This window comes from Pollicipes pollicipes, unplaced genomic scaffold (genome assembly GCF_011947565.3).
Source record: "Pollicipes pollicipes isolate AB1234 unplaced genomic scaffold, Ppol_2.1 Scaffold_3447;HRSCAF=4054_pilon_pilon_pilon, whole genome shotgun sequence".
Taxonomy (NCBI): Eukaryota; Metazoa; Arthropoda; class Thecostraca; order Pollicipedomorpha; family Pollicipedidae; genus Pollicipes; species Pollicipes pollicipes.
This window is the reverse complement of record NW_023596297.1, coordinates 42,270,165-42,286,493: the sequence shown is the minus strand read 5'-3', so window position 1 is coordinate 42,286,493 and position 16,329 is coordinate 42,270,165. Positions and strand designations below refer to the sequence as shown.

The 16,329-nt window shown below is 53.7% G+C and overlaps 2 protein-coding genes across 2 annotated transcripts in view; one reads left to right on the top strand and one right to left on the bottom strand.

The window, feature by feature from the left end:
* Positions 1 to 439: 439 nt before the first annotated feature.
* LOC119092015 (uncharacterized) lies at positions 440 to 11,579 on the top strand. The gene is made up of 5 exons (XM_037214965.1): positions 440 to 983; positions 5,377 to 5,504; positions 6,927 to 7,146; positions 7,846 to 8,574; positions 10,904 to 11,579. The coding sequence occupies exons 1-5, from the start codon at positions 894 to 896 to the stop codon at positions 11,084 to 11,086; spliced, it is 1,350 nt and encodes a 449-aa protein (XP_037070860.1). The 5' UTR covers positions 440 to 893; the 3' UTR covers positions 11,087 to 11,579.
* A 1,444-nt stretch (positions 11,580 to 13,023) lies between these two features.
* LOC119092570 (uncharacterized) overlaps positions 13,024 to 16,329 on the bottom strand; it is a 37,207-nt gene continuing 33,901 nt past the window's right edge. The window contains exons 6-7 of the mRNA XM_037215527.1: positions 16,199 to 16,273; positions 13,024 to 15,880 (exon numbers count right to left, since the gene is read on the bottom strand). Coding sequence (XP_037071422.1) covers positions 13,967 to 15,880; positions 16,199 to 16,273 — 1,989 coding nt within the window. The 3' untranslated portion in view covers positions 13,024 to 13,966. The remainder of the gene's footprint in view (positions 15,881 to 16,198; positions 16,274 to 16,329) is intronic.

Below are 16,329 nucleotides of genomic sequence, written 5' to 3'. Positions count from 1 at the left end.
CGTCAAAGGTAAGTGTCATGTTACGCTATTCATCTACGAAGTTACCAAAGGTGCAGGACTATTCGAGGGTCTAAGGGTAATGGCTTTGCAATACATGAATCAGAAACTTATCAGGATGTAAGGCCTCTGCAACGTTACCTTGGCACCTAAGAGTTCAATTTACGCTATGTGACAAAACATTTAAAACTTTTGACCACCGCTTGGTTTCATATCGCACGCATTGTGTCACGTTGTCCTACAAGTGCATTCTCTATGAAGAGAGCTAGGACACAGCCTGCAAGTGCGCCTGTCTGACTGCGCGTGGACCAGAGGGCGGCGCTGACTCCGCCCACACTCTCCAGCTGTGCCGCAGGAACTGGGCCGACCGCCCCGGGCCAGGAGGGGCCACTGGCGGCCGGAGGTCACGCGTCAGACCCTCTGACCCGCCCGGACTGGCCGGACGCCACGGCAGCCCGGCCGACAGGGAGGTGAGAGAGGGACACCACGGCAGTCCGGCCGACAGGGCGGTGAGAGAGGGACACCACGGCAGTCCGGCCGACAGGGCGGTGAGAGAGGGACACCACGGCAGTCCGGCCGACAGGGCGGTGAGAGAGGGGCACCGCGGCAGTCCGGCCGACGGAGCGGTGACAGCGCCGCGCGGGCAGCCGGCGGTGCGGATAAGGCTGAAGGACACCGCTGGGCTCGCCGCCGAACCCCCAGGTCGGATACCGCCGGAGGACACTGGGCTCGCCGCCGAACCCCCAGGTCGGATACGGCCGGAGGACACTGGGCTCGCCGCCGAACCCCCAGGTCGTGCGTGAGGCGCGGGTGACTCCACGGCGGACACTGTGGTGACTGCAGAGGTGAAGACCAAGCGCAGGTGAAGATTCAGCCAGCGCCGCCGCCATCCAGAAATGCAAGAGGCTGATAACGATCGCACGGCCAAGGCCCATCCTTGGTCGTGGTATCGGATGTCTCTTCTGCTTTCACTGACATTTATAATGGTGAGTAAACACATTACGATTGTTTTGACCGGTAGCCGTGCGGTCTCCGTAATGCTGTAATGATTGAAAGATACATTCATTTGTGATGCAGAATACCAATTACATACATATTCGCATGCCTGTGTAAGGGATTTTATGCGCACATGAGGTCAATATAGTAATTCAACATAAATGTTCACTACACTCCGCATACTATAACGGGCATGCAATCCTGTAAACAAATAGTAAAGCGGCTTCCAAAACTTTTGCGAAATTTCGTAGAACTTTTCGTTTAAGTGAGAAATTCAGTCCCACCAAGCCAGGTAAATGTGGCGGGAATATTTGAATAATGGCACTAGTATCAATAATTCACCCTTATTATAGAGGCCACTGAGTGAGATAAATGTACGAGTGTATAAACATAATATAATATAACAAATGCATCACTGCCGTCGATATAGACTAAGCGGAGACTGGACTGTTGAGCATCGTCCTTTTTTCACTCTTGTGTGATCCCGGCATTTGATTGAAGGATCGTCTTGTAAATAGACACGCAAGCACCTCCTTGTAGAGCAATTTACAAACAAGCTGTTTGAAAGGCATGTTCTCAAGGGTGGCGCCATCAAGCACAAGAGGGAAAGAAAGCACCGTGATCACAATTATCGCCATCTCATCATAGTTTAAAATAAAGCTCACTGATTCGAACATAAGAAGCAAATGAGACTTGATTTTAGTTTATTAATATATATATATATATATATATATATATATATATTGATACCAAACGATCCGCAATTCAATTGTCTACAGTTATGCAAAAATGTGGCGCGGCTGCGCCTCGCCGTTCGAAGATCATTCCGGAAAAACCTTCGGGGAGTCAAGCTGACCCCCGCCCGAGTGCCTGCTATGAACAACGTACGAGCTCAGTCCCTTTGAAGATGTGTTATATGTGCATGCAAACCGGATACGAGCTGATTTTACTTGGCCTTCGATTTTTAAGGCATTGGTGAATGGGACATACCCGGCAGGCTTACTTGCCTTTGGACTTTAAGATAAGGGTACCAATATTTATGAGGTCATCCGACGCAGACCGGAGTGCGTAGGCTTGCCTTTTTGCAATATTGGACCAGCCTTTATAGCCACCAAACGGCTAGCCGCCTAGCTACGACACGAAATTCGGCCAGCGCATCCAATCTTAATCATGTAAGACTCAGTTAACACTCACAGTGGGCTTTAAAAACTTGGCGATGTATGCACATTGTACACATCCAAATGTTCATTCACATGTACGCAACAATTTTCAACAGTGCATACGCGTTCCCAGAAGTAGGGGCGGCGCCACGGATTTTGAGATGGGGAAGGTTTTTCAGGGAGCCTCCTGGACAGAATGGGGCCTCCTCACAGAGGAGCGTCTAAGGCAGTATTTCATTCAAGGTGAGGGGCCCGAAAATGCGTGTTCCTTTATCGAATTGTTCCATGCATCAAAATCTAAGCAAAAATATCAACAATTAAGATCCAGAGTGAGGGTCTTCTGATTAAATAGGTGTTTTCTTGATCCAGCAAAGGGTCCTCCAACCCAAAAGCAAGGCTTCCTGTGCCAAAAATGACTTTCTGATGCATAGAGGGTCTCCTGATTCGGAGCGCAATTCTTTCGATCCACAAAGGGGCCCACCAGATTCAGCCAAGGGCCTCGTTATCCTAAGACAGGGAATTATAATACGGGAATGCGTCTGTCTGATATGCAGGCCCGTAGTCAGGCTGGTCAACTGGGTGCCTGTGCATATCTGTACTTAAGGTATAGGTGTTTCATGACGATTGGATGGAACCTCCTTTGTGATGAAATCTGTGACAATCGAAGCGGAAAACGTTTGAGTCAGCACTCGGCTCATGCCAAGTTTACTACTAGTTGCAAAGCCTGTATCATTTGTCTCACTTGTGTTTTGATGGATTGCCTAAGTCTTGTGCTGACAGAGGTTTAATTTCCACCACAAAATGAGAACCAGTGATGTTAAAGCGGTTGAATATAAAATGCCAGTCATCGGGTGTTCCGCGCTATGCACACGAGTTAGATGACGATCGCACCTGGTAGACGGTGAACCTGGTAGACGAACACCTGGTTTCGCCTTCGGTTTCGAACAATGTTTGAATCATGGGCCTGGCTTAAAGCCCAACATCCCCTGCCCTCCCAGCTTCGGCCCCATGCGATTTTTAACCAACTGCCGTCCTCGGCTTCTTCACACAATTTTTTCTTCAAATCTCTCGCCATTTTTTACTGCAGCTGTGACTTTGCTTCAGAAAAAAACACGCGTGCCGTTCTGTCATTTCAGTACTCCTACTACATGGCTTCCAATGTTGTGACACATACAAGCCTGAAAGCCATACACCACCCCGTCTCTTTCAGGACCAACTGACACCTGACGGTGGCCGGGGACTACATGTCCGAAACGTTGTGTGTATACTAGCACACAAGACGAGAACGATAGTCCCAACAATTTACCATCCGCAATGCCAGCACATCGTCATAACCATTCTGTACAGCCCTGATGAAATTGTGTGTTTCCTGAAAGTTTAGCAGACGCGAAAATGGTGTGTTTGACTAAACGCCGCTGTGCACTAGATTCAAATTTGACTCCGGCTTCGTGATATCCAACTGATAAGTCGGCATGGGTTTCGTGTCTCTCACGCTCCAGGCTGCTGGTTTGTGTTCGCCCGAAGTTTGAACCCACTGTCTTGGGGTTCAGATTCAGGTGCTATAGCAGAAAGGGCATTAACCGAAATGGCTGTTCCTAACAATATACAAACGCATACCCTTTGCAAAATACATGTTGGATCAAGTCATTGATCTTTTGCGCTAATCGCTACCTTCATTAAGTTGGAAATGTCAAAAGGGCTGTATCATCTCCTCACACCTGTTAGTCCACGTCATGTAAAACGGGGAATCGGGGCGAGAAGTAAACTGCGAATGGCAATGCATCGGTAAGGAAAAAAGGGATGGCGTTTGCACACGTCGTCCACATTTTTAGGTTCCCTTACCGACCCCATGAAGGTTTGGTCTAGCTATGGGCCTTCTGACACGAAAGGTGGCCTTTAGCCCAGATAAGAGGCTTCTTGATGCATTTGGGGGCGCCTCCTAGTCTAGAGCAAGGACCTTCTAGTTTATGACACGGGCCTTCTAGCTCATAACGAGGTCACGTTCTTCATAACGGGGCCTCAGGGTTCATAACGGGGCCTTTTAGCTCATCAGCGGGCTCCTACCTTATGACTGGCCTTCGAGCCTATAACAGGGTCTTCTAGTTCGACTCTTAGCTCATAATTGAGGCCTTCCAGCTCAAAAGGGAGTCTCTTACCTTATAACGGGGCCCCCTTAGTCCACCACGTGCCGCCTCCAAACCCATCATGGGCCTACCTAGTTTATAACGGTTAACTTCCAAGTCAGTGAAGGAACTCCTTAGCATACGACTGGGCCGCCTCATTTCGAGCGTGGGCTACCTAATTCCTAAAGGCGGTGTCATGATCCATAATACTGACCTCTTGGTGGCAGAAAGTCTTTTGAGCCGGATTCAGCACCTTCTAACTCAGCTCTGACGGCGTCCTCGATCGGAAGTTCCGTAATCCACGTGAGCCTTTGGGGTAAAAGCATACTGTTGTTCGCTCTGCCTCTCCCTTCCCTGCTGCGCTCCTGCTGTGCCGCTTCTGCTCACAACGTGATTCGGCAGGGCTTTTCGGCGTCGAAAATACGGGCTAATCGGGTTTGAGACAATGAGTGCTGGAGTGTGACGACAGACGAATATGCGACCTGCACACCTCGCGATGTGTCAATAGATACATAGTAGGCACCCGCCACTCCGCAAAAAAAAAAACACTTGGAGATGAAAATCCTGGAAGGTGCTGGGCAGGCGCAGCTCTGTAAACATCCCAGAGATGAGACCCCAAATCCTGTTATAATATATTTTTGCCATTCAGATGATTCATGCTTCGGTTTCGAATGTGAGAAGCATCATTCAAAAAGATCATTACCCCCGGGGTGTAGATAAGATATGTAAGATAATTACCACCAGGGTGTACATAAGATATGTAAGATATTACCACCGGGGTGTACATAAGATATGTAAGATATTACCACCGGGGTGTACATAAGATATGTGAGTTGTGTTCAGAACCCGCGCAAATCGAGTAAGTCTGTAAAATTTGTATTTGGAGAAGATGCAGCATAAATGTACATAATGGTGCCCCGATCTGCTCGTCGTAAGCCATACGGCCATGGTGCCGCGATCTGCTCGTCGTAAGCCATACGGCCAGGACCTGGCGCGCCTGCGGTGTGAATGCCCTGTCACCTGACACTTCCCACGTGTGACCGCCTATCTGGCGGATATGCTGTCACCAAGTGCCTCGCGTGGCGCCGGTCCGGTTTCAGATCCTGGGGTTTGTCGTGCTCGGTGGCGGAGCAGCCATGCAGTCGGAGTACGGCAAGACGCAGACCCGGCGGTCCGTCTTCCTCTGCGACATGGTGCTCAAGTGCGAGACAAAGCGGGCACTGTTGCAGTATGTATGCAGTTTTAGAGGAACGTGTGTCTTATGTTTGCCGTGTTTTATATAGCTTGGAAATCAAACAGATTGAGCGTCAAGGTACCATTACTGATCGTTCAATTTAACATTTGTGTTCGCTCGTGTAGATCCTGTTACGATAGGACTAAAGTGAATCGTTTGGCTGCTGATGATGTTAAAAATCCTTTACAACAGGGGAGTTTAGCTACGTTTTTGTGAGACCCCTGCCCGCCTTCTCATTGCTGATTTGGCGCTCCCATTCAAGTTTGGGCCAGTAACTTAGTGCTGAAATGTTCCACAAATTGACGGAAAGCTAAATATTATACAAGGCTATCTCCGTTGGACACCATTTGTTGGCAATGACTAACCGTCGATAACTGTACCTTTTGAGGGGTAAGACTGGCGCGCCCTTGGCTCCTCTCACCCCTAGGTCAATTACACAAATGGACGCCACGGCTTCCTAACGCATGTTATACCTGCCATGATACCGGGAACTCGCTTTTCCTTCCACATTTCCGCATGCACGGATGTCAGACTAGAAAAGACACAGATATAGACACAGACCGGATTGAAAATAACAGAATTGTATTGAACATTAAACAGCCGAAGATCTTATATTCCTGCATTTGGAAAGGGGCGTACAGCCAAAGGTCGTGCTTTCTTGCGTTTGGAACGGTGGCGTAAAACATAGAATGATTATGAGCTTTTGGGAAAGACAAGCTTGTCGCGAACTCGTTGGGATAGCTGACGGCTTTCGACTCAGTCGGCCGGGCTGACGTACCCGCGCTTCAGAACTGGCGTCAACCAGGAGCAACGGAGGGTCTCCCAAGTTGCAGGCACGATCATCATTTTTTGCTCTACCTCCTTCCATTCAACGCCTGAGGATGCAATGTCATGGGGACTCAGCTCGCTTGTGCCCTTATTCCCGCGTCCCAGACGGCACACTCAGCGCGGACAGTACTCGGCCGTTTCTTCAGGCCCTTAATGACGGCGTTCAGCTGACGACTCCTTCTGCCTCCTGTCCCAGTTAGCTGACGACCCCTCCTGGGTCCTGTCCCAGTCAGCTGACGACCCCTCCTGGCTCCTGTCCCAGTCAGCTGATGACCCCTACTGGGTCCTGTCCCAGTTAGCTGACGACCCCTCCTGGGTCCTGTCCCAGTTAGCTGACGACCCCTCCTGGGTCCTGTCCCAGTTAGCTGAAGACCCCTCCTGGGTCCTGTCCCAGTTAGCTGACGACCCCTCCTGGGTCCTGTCCCAGTCAGCTGACGACCCCTCCTGGGTCCTGTCCCAGTTAGCTGACGACCCCTCCTGGGTCCTGTCCCAGTCAGCTGACTCCTCCTCCTGGGTCCTGTCCCAGTCAGCTGACAACCCCTTCTGCCTCCTGTCCCAGTCAGCTGACGACACCTGTTTGTCTTCCAGTCAGCTGATGACGGCCTGGCGGTGTGACATCCCTGCCGCGCGGCTGCCGCTGGAGCTGTCGGCCGTTGTCGGGGACGGGACGCCCTCGTGCGACTCTGACCTTCTGGTCCAGCTAGGGCATGGCGCCCAGGGCGCCCTGGCCACCGGCATCCTGCTGGTGCTGACCTCGGCTGGTGGATACGTCGGTGCCATCACCAGCCGCAGCGGCCCGCTCGCCCTAGTGAGAGCACTGCCGTCCCGCAGATGCACGCTGTGGTCCCCCGAGGCGACGACAGGATCTAGACCTGGGCCACCACCGAGGGTTTAGCTCGGAACGCCTATTTTCAGAACGTGTAAGCGCAGAATGTCCACGTTGGCTTGACCTTTAAAAGGACTACTTTCCTAATTAAAACTCATGTACTTTCAGAGGATCTATGTTGAAGTGTGCCTTCACTAGACAGGCTTGCAAGAGTCCTATCTTAAGACTGCTTCTCTGCTATTGTGCTTTTCCAGACCACTCTGGACTTTTGGATTATTGGCGCAGGCAGCACTGTGCCTGCGGCCTTGTGGGATGTGCGCATAAACACATTGGGAGCACCGTGACAGGGACTGTGACACCGCTCTGTAGACGATTGACAACAATGAAAACTACAGAATGAGTTTGAAAGAAAACCATTAAACGTGTCATCAAACGTGAACGCGTCATCTATCGGCAGCCGTCCGGAAGCAAGTGCTTTTGCATTTTTGCATCACTCGTTTGCATGCGTTTCAATCAGCCCGTTACAAATCAACAACTCGAGGTTTATGATGGTGATGTTGATGGTGATGATGAAGCTCCTGGTGATGATGAAGCTCCTGGTGATGATGGTGACGACGAGATGACGACAATGACACAATATGCTTGATGCGATTGTTTAGTGCCTCTATACTGCTTCCACAGTATATCGTGATGAACGTGGTGACGACGGTGCTGGAGTTCGCCGCGGTGGGCCTGCTGGTGTACAACAAGTCAGAGTTAGACCAGGTTTCAAAGCAGGCGGCACAGCTGCTGAGCCAGCCGATGCCGACGTCGGCCCTCTCAGAGAGTGAACTGCTGCCGCTGCTGTCTGATTATGGACTGCTGACGGCACCGGGCACCATACCGACGCGGGCAGCCCGGCCGCCACCCGCCGGCCGGCGCGGCGGCGCCCGGCTGCTGCACAGAACCACACCGGTCGCGCCGGCAGCCAGTGTCAGCCTTCCGGCCGTCGGCGAGGTCTGGACCATCACACCACCGGCCGTCACTGCAACGAGTTCTTCCAGGGCTGCGGCTGCTGCTGCGGCCAGCTCTCCTCGTCCGGAGGCCAACTCTGCTCGTCCGGAGGCCATCTCTGCTCGTCTGGAGGCCAGCTCTGTTCGTCCGGAGGCCAACTCTGCTCGTCCGACGGCCAGCTCTGCTCGCCAAGAGGTGGCAGCCGCTGGTGGGGCTGCCCGTCCGCGGCCATCGCTGAGCTCCACCCCCGGCTGGTCCGGCACAAGACGGCTGGACCGACGACCACGCCGAACCGAGTGGGAAGACCACACGGAGGAGGTCATCGGACACTGGTCCGGCCCAGCGGTCCAGTGTCTGCTGCGCGGTGCCGAGCTGCCCATCTCGCACTGCTTCTCACAGCTCGAGGACAACCTGCAGGTGAGGCACAGCTCCGGCTCCGGCTCCGGCTCCGGCTCCGGCTCCGGCTTCGGCTCCGGCTGTGGGTATTACATTTGCCACTCATAATATGCTTGTGCATCACTTCTTCACACATCACAAATCCCCGGTTCACACATCTTTTAACACATTTTGAATGCTAGGACATATTGTACCCCATAACAGCCAAAGCAAAAACTCTGCATTGGTCATCAGCCATGTGCTGACCACATTGGCTAGCCGGCTAAACAGAATAAATTTGGAATGAAGTGTCGTGCACGATTTCGATGTCATGTGACCACCGACGTTAGTTCACTTTGCCATGTATGCTCCGAAATACTTAGCTGCAATAGGACAGGATCCACCATGATCTGGAAAAAAATAGCATGCTCCATGTGAAGGAGTTAGGCGAGTTATATCAGATTTTTCCCTGAGTGCCTTACCGCTGTAACTACAAAAACTACATCTGAAAACAGGTACAGCTTTCAGCTTCATATGTAGAGGTAAGCATTTAGATACCACGTCTTCGCTTTTAGTAAATGACTTCTGAATAAACCCGTTTCGAATCAGACAGCCTGCATCACTTCGCGGTAAATTGGACCACACAGTGGAAGTGGGCGTGCTTGTCTTTTATCACTGAGCAAGTTGCATTGCAAGGATGCTGGATGCTTTACATGTAAGTGAAATGCGCTCTTGTGTGTTACTTTGTGAAACGTCATGATTGCGACATGGCGATGTTTCGTCCTTATTATCAGACAGTGGTTTACGACTATTGCACATTGGTTGTGGTTGCTCAGGCGTATATCATGGTCGACATTTGCACAGGTAATGCAAATGTCGATATGCTGTCATGATGCTAATGAGTCACGACAATCATGCCAGTCAATCATGGACGGTAAGTCAGTCAATATATTGTCTATGCATTGCATATTGCCGGTACAAAACATACTGTCCATACGTTGCATCGCTGATACAACATGCGCCATGCACAGCCGATGCAGCATGTACCATCCGACATCTGGAAAAGAAGTTTCTCGTCACCCTGAAACCCTGGGTTAGCAGATGTCATATGCTATACGGCATGTACGACATATGAACTTCCCCATCTCTCAGTATAACATTCAGATCGGCCTAGTTATGCTCTAAGTCCTTAAATACACAATTAAGTCGATCGCTATATTCTTCAACGGTATGAAGAGTACATTTGTCGCGCTCGCCTCAAAACCAGTGCACGCATGGTGGAAGCATACTGATCGATAGAGGCGGCTGCCGTGCGTCAGCTGAATAACTCTATATTGCCATCGCTCGCCCATATTTGGAACAATTCACCCTGATACCACTTGGACATAAAGCCGTTCATTCCAATCTCCCTATGTACATACGTAGCACGCCTAGTTTGCGAAAGCTGCGCACAGGAAGATGGGCTATCGTTAACAAACAGCGTACATAGGAATCTCAAAATTAGAGATCGAAGTAGGGGGATTGTTTGGAGGCGCCCCAAATTCCAGATGGGCCCCATAATGATGCGTACCCCCCCCCCCCCCCTTATGATATCCTAGGTCCCCCATTGCCGGCTGGTGCTTGTTGGCCAGGTGCCGCCGACCGTCCCTTGGCAGTCGCACCAGACGATGCGCCCGCCCTCGGTGCCGTACCCGATGCGCCCGCCCTCGGTGCCGCACTCGATGCGCCCGCCTTCGGTGCCGTACCCGATGCGCCCGCCCTCGGTACCTCACCCGATGCCACCGGGTAGCGGGTCCGTCATCTGTCCCTCTCCGCAGGGATGGGTAGTTGGTTGTCGGTGGGCAAAGGGAGCAAGAACCATGGAGGGCGTAAGGGGTGCGCTATTTATTACTGTGGAGCACGTATGTGGCTCAATAAAGCGCGCCACGATAGCTTCTCAAGCGCGCAGATGCCTCCGTGATCAGCTCATCCCAACGTGGCTGCCGTCATGAAAGGTGAAAGGTGGTTTGGGCGAACGGAGCGGATTTGGCGGCGATAACTAGATCTTCTGTTTGTGCAAGAGCTTTCAATTAAACAGAATTATCGATCTCGAAATTGGGCGAGACATGCCGACAGCTTATGCATTAGTCTTCTTCAGCGTTACTGCGTTACTGCAAGCGTTACTGCAAAATATGGTGACCAATATGACTCCCGAACCATATTTGCCACTGGCGTTCCCTGATATCCAAGGCGCCAACCTGGTCAGCTCAGCTCCTGGAGGAGAATACTTGGATCCACTCTTGATCAGGGTACCCACTCCGCTTTGATACTTTCCACGGTCGCCTCAGGATACCCGACCATTGTGCAAGCAGACCGTCCGTGTGCTCTGCAGGGAGAACTGGAGCGAGCCAAGCTGGTGCTGGAGCTGATGCTGGCACCCCTGGTCTGCACCTTCCTGGCCTGTCTGCTCCAGCTGACGACCATATTCTCCGCTTGGCACATGATCAGCGACCAACAGACTCGCCCCAGCCGGCCCCCGCCACCATCCGCCCAGCAGCGCACCTCCGGCGTGTGACGTCACATACGCCCAGCAGTGCACACCCGTCGTCCGATGCCACACACGTCCAGCACCTCACACCCGGCGTCTGACGTCACACCCACCCAGCAGGGTACATCCAGCGTACGACATCACACCAACCTAGAAAATGGCTTACGGCGTATGACGCCACATCCTTCGGGCGGCTTCCCTCCGGCGTGTGGACTACCCTGCATCTCACTTGGCTTATGTCACGCCCGCCTGGCAGCTCAGCTGCGGCGCATGTGATTGCATCCGGCGAGCAGCTCACCTCTAGCGTGTGATATACGCGGCCGTAATTCCCCTCCGCCATGTAGCGTCATTTATGACGGTCGTAGCCGATAGGGGTATGTTCAGGGACTTGCAGCACCCGGACGATGGTGTCGGAGCGGCGAGCTAGCACATATAGCACCCGGCTGTCTTAGGGAAATGCGAAGTATGTTTTTTGTTGTTATGATTACTGTGTTGTATGCTCACCGCCCATGGTGGTACATGTAATTTGTGTGGGCGTAGACAATACACGAATTCTATAATCATAGGAGGAGCACTGCGATTCTCATCACTGAGTGGCAGCGATGACACGCAGGCTACCAGCGATGCTCAGCTCCGGACGACTGCGACAGGCTGTCCGGTGCTGGGCGAATCGGACAGCTGGCTGTCCGCTGCTGGGCGAATCGGACGGTTGACCTTTGTCGGGGAGCTGACCGAGCACGTCTCAAGCACTGCTTTATGGCGAGGCATCTGAACAATCACCACAGACATGCGACTCATCGGCTAGCAGAAACAGCCGTCACAGACACCGGATGCAAGGCGAACATATGCTACGAAGTTCCAACAAAATAAGTCACCAAATATTCTTGCTCAATGTCCGCCGTTGCTACAGCTTTGAATTGCAACACATGTCCACGAGGCTACGTGCATGTGACTCGACAACTAGATTTTTAGTTGCCTTGATCTCCGCGTGGCCAATGGAATGACATGATTTGAATGACGTTATCTTGGTGTCATGGATGCCTGGGTCATCTTGGAAAAGTCTGCAAGACATAGTCTGCACGTCTTCGCGGGCGTTTAGCTCAGAAACTGGAGGGTTTAGGTCTTAAAAAGGGCAGAGCCGTGACGATGTCTCTCATTTCAAAACCCCATACAAATGTGGAACACTTCCTCTAAGTGTCCATGTGGTAATCGTCGCTCGCACTCCTGCGCTCCCCCCTCGTGCATGCTGAGGTATGCTGGGGATGGCCCGCAGCCGGCACTCCGCCTCGTTTGTTGGCATCTTGTGAGTGCTCGTTTCTGGAGACGTTCACGACCAGGCGTCTAGTTGTCGAGTCGTTCAAATCTGGCTTTCGTGGGTACGATTTTACAGGGGAGAGATGGAGACGAGAGAGAGAGGGGACGATGACGAGAGGGAGAGAGAGGAGATCGTTCAAGATGAGAGAGAGGGGAGTCGAGTAGAGAGAGAGAGAGAGAGAGCGTGCGCGTGCGCGTGCGCGTGCGCGTGTGCGTGTGCATATAACGGGCGTCGATTGGCTCTCAATCAGTGGTGTGCAGGGTACGATGACGCAATCAAACAACAACGTATTGAGAAACATGCACTAATTAGAGACCTTGTGCTGTCTAGAGCAGTCATTTCCACTTAAAAGTGTACCTATGGTACAAGTGAGCTTGTGCCATCATACATGATGCTTGCTTCAATGTCTTTAAACGTGGCACATTCCTTTTAAGTAAGAGGGGCTAGGTGATGTTTCCTGGAACATTTAAGTGCTCACTTTAGCCACCTGAGCCACTACGTTTATGAATGCTTTGATCGCCGTTGAGCGAATGGATGAATTATTATTTTGGATGTTTCTGGTCGCAGGTTTTCAGTTATTCTGTTCTGCAAAACGGTGAAAGGTAAAAAAGACGGGCATTTTGGATCTTTGTGTGACAGAAGTGAGACATTCATTTTCCGTTTTATTTTGTTCATTACATGGTGGCGATATCACAAAGTACACAAGTAAGCTTCATGTTACGACAGCAATCTCCGGATGCTTAAATTATGTCTTTGTATCTTCACATTCATTAAGTTCAGCGCACTATTCTTACTCGAACACTGTCAATAGAAGCACTCATTCCCAGTAAAATGATTGCCTTTGCCTCATCCTGCAAAGATAGTCTTGATCTCTGCTGGTCTGGAACAAATCTTAACAAAAGAACTATGATGCATGGAACCAATTCATCTCATCTACCACGCCAAAACAGCCTTGCATCAGTCGCGCAGACACTCCACAATTGCCCTAAGTAGGACTAACAATGGAGCTGATCATGATCAAAATACTGTTTTCCTTACATAATTATTTAAACACATGTTGTTACTCACTCGCACAACTATCGGGAGCCGTTCGCTGGAGGCACTCATACGTGTCCGTCGGACGCCAAAACATCTTGCAAAGTCGTCACTATTGGCTTGCTCGTCACCACTCAGTGTCTGGTGCACCGTTTGAACCGCGACCAGATGAAGCACTGCTGCCTCTCCAACAATTGTATGTCTCATCTACCGCACTGTGTGGCTTTCGCTCACGTAGCGGCCAGCTACACTGTCGGCCGGCTGGAGCCAACGCTGGGGTCGGTGCGCGGACGCGTCCGTGCCACGTGGGGGGGGGGGGGGGGCAGTGCGCAGCCCTTCTACGCGTTCATTGCCGCACTACAGTGAGCTCGTCGGTCCGGTCGGCTGCATCAGGAATGGTGCTGTTGATGCGCGGTCAGCGCAGGCATCCAGCCCTGCCGACTCTACAGCGGCCTGGCTGGCCGAACAGCGGTCGGACTGGCCGAACAGCGGCCGGGCTGGCCGAACAGCGGCTGGGCTGACCGAACAGCGGCTGGGCTAGCTGAACAGCGGCTGGACTAGCCGAACAGCGGCTGTGTCGGTGGCAGCGTCATGGTGGTGGTGACGTACGACGTCAGTACGGTGGGCATCACTGTGGTGCTGGTGATATAGGCGGTGGAAGGCGAGGCACGGAACGTCACCATCACGGCACGCCGGCTGGTGCTGGTGACAGTGGTGGTGACAAACACAGGCGACGAAGAGACGATGGTACGTGGCCCGGCCGGCGCTGCCGCCCCCACCGCCTGCGGCTGCAGCGCCGCCAGGTACGGGCTCAGCAGCTGCATGTACAGTAGCTGTTGCGGCGTCATCTGGGCCGGCTGACCGAGCGCTCCCATCTGGCTCAGCTGGCTCAGCTGACTAAGTTGGCTGAGCTGGCTCAGTTGGCCTAGTTGGCCCAGCTGGCCTAGCTGGGGCAGCTGTGCCGACGTGCCCAGCTGGGCCAGCGAGGCTCCGAGAGACGGCGAGGCTCCGAGAGACGGGAGTGCCGGTGTGGCGACTGTCCCGACGCTGGCCGCCGCCGCCGCCGCCGCCGCCGCCGGCTGCTGGCCGTGCAGCGCGAACATCTCTGGGTGCGTCTTTTGTTCGAGCATGTCTGGATCGAAGGCGCCGCCGACCTGGGCCAGGCTGTCGGGCGGCGGCAGGCGCTGCAGCGGCACGCCGCCCTCGTCCACCTGGTGCTCGGAGGAGGCGCCCACCAGGGTCGAGTTGGAGCTCACCAGGCCGGCTGGCGAGCCCTGCTTAAACAGCTCCATCGGTGGCATGGTCTTGAGCGCCGTGACCACACGCGTCACGTGGTACGACTGGGTGATGGTGAAGGAGCGGGTGTTAGCGCCAATTACCAGCGGAATCACCGACGACTTGAGCACCAGTTGCGCCGTGCTGTACGTCTCGGTCATGGTGTGCAGCGGCAGGCTAGGCGAGCTCGGGTCCAGCTGCACCGGCGGCAGCATCACGGCCGGTTCCTGCCGCGCCGGCCCCAGCAGGTCGTCGACCGCCGGCTTCGCGACGGCCGCTAGCGGCGCTACCGTCGTCGCGGGCGTCGCCGCCGGCGGTGTCGCAGACGCCGCAGGCGGCGCCACTGTCGTCGAGGAGGGCGCCACCGTGGGCGCCAGCGGAATGGCCACCGTGCCCGTCTTGGTCTGCGTCACCCACTTGCTGTTTGTGTAGCGGCCGATGGTGATGTGGCGCAATGTCTTGAGCGTGGTCAGCTCGTGATAGAAGTCGGTGGCGCCGGCAGGCTGGACCGTGTTCACCGCCAGCACGTGCACCTCGTCGCCGCCCCGGTGCTCGGGCGGTGCGGTGGTGCTGACCGGCGCCACCTCAGCTGGCGGATCATCGTAGTACTCGTCGTCGTAATAGTAATCGTCGCTGAGGGCGGCCTCCTGTTGGTACGGCCGACGCGTCTCCTGGGTCTGCGACCCGGCCTGTCCCTGGGCCAGCGGCTGGGCCTGCTGTTGGTACTGGGTGCGATCGCTTTGATACTGTCCCCCAGTATGAGGACGTTCAGTGTGGTAGTTTGGCACTAGGCGTTCAGCCTGGTATTGCGGAACTGTCTCTTGGTACTGGAAGGAAGTCTCGTGGTACTGCGGGCGCGTTTCCTCGTATTGCGGACGAGTGCTATGGTGTTGCGGACGAGTGTCATGGTGTTGCGTACGGGTGTCATGGTGCTGCGGACGAGCGTCTTGGTACTGCGGGCTGCTGTTCTGGTACTGCGGGTCGGTGATCTGGTGCTGCGGGCCGGTGTCTTGGTATTGTGTACGCGAGCCCTGGTGCTGTGGCTGGGCCTCCCAGTACTGAGGGCGGGCTGATGGTCGGAGATGCTGCCGGGCCTGCGGCCGGGCGGTGCTCGCTGAGATATTCTCCTCCTCTTCTTCCAGTCCCTTCTCCTGTCGCTTCAGCAGCTTCAGACGGTCAGCGGCAGATGCACGGCGCTGTAAATCACGATGTATTAGAAGCAGTCATTCAATTTAAATCAATAAGGAGCAAACAATTACGTCTTGGGCGTAAATACACAACAATCTATTTGCACCATAAAAACCAGTTGAGCAAAAATGCTCCTGGTCCGTCATCGACACGTTGCGTAACAGCAATGGCACGCGGCCACTTCACTGTCATTTGTAGGTTTAGTAAGCAAGTATGCTCTTGCAACGACCACTACTCCGCCGACTTGGTGAAGCCAGCGGCATGAGTGCGTCTGACGTCACGCCTGCCGCAGACGGAGTGTCGCTGGTCGCGGCATCGCCACTCACGCTCGTCTGACGTCCGCTCGAGTAGGAGCGGCGCGGCGGCAGTGTCGGCAGCGTCGGCTCTCGTCGCCGCTCGGCGGGGTGGCCGCTGTGCCGGCGCCGCGTCGCGCCGAGCGCGAGGTGCCCCGGCCGCG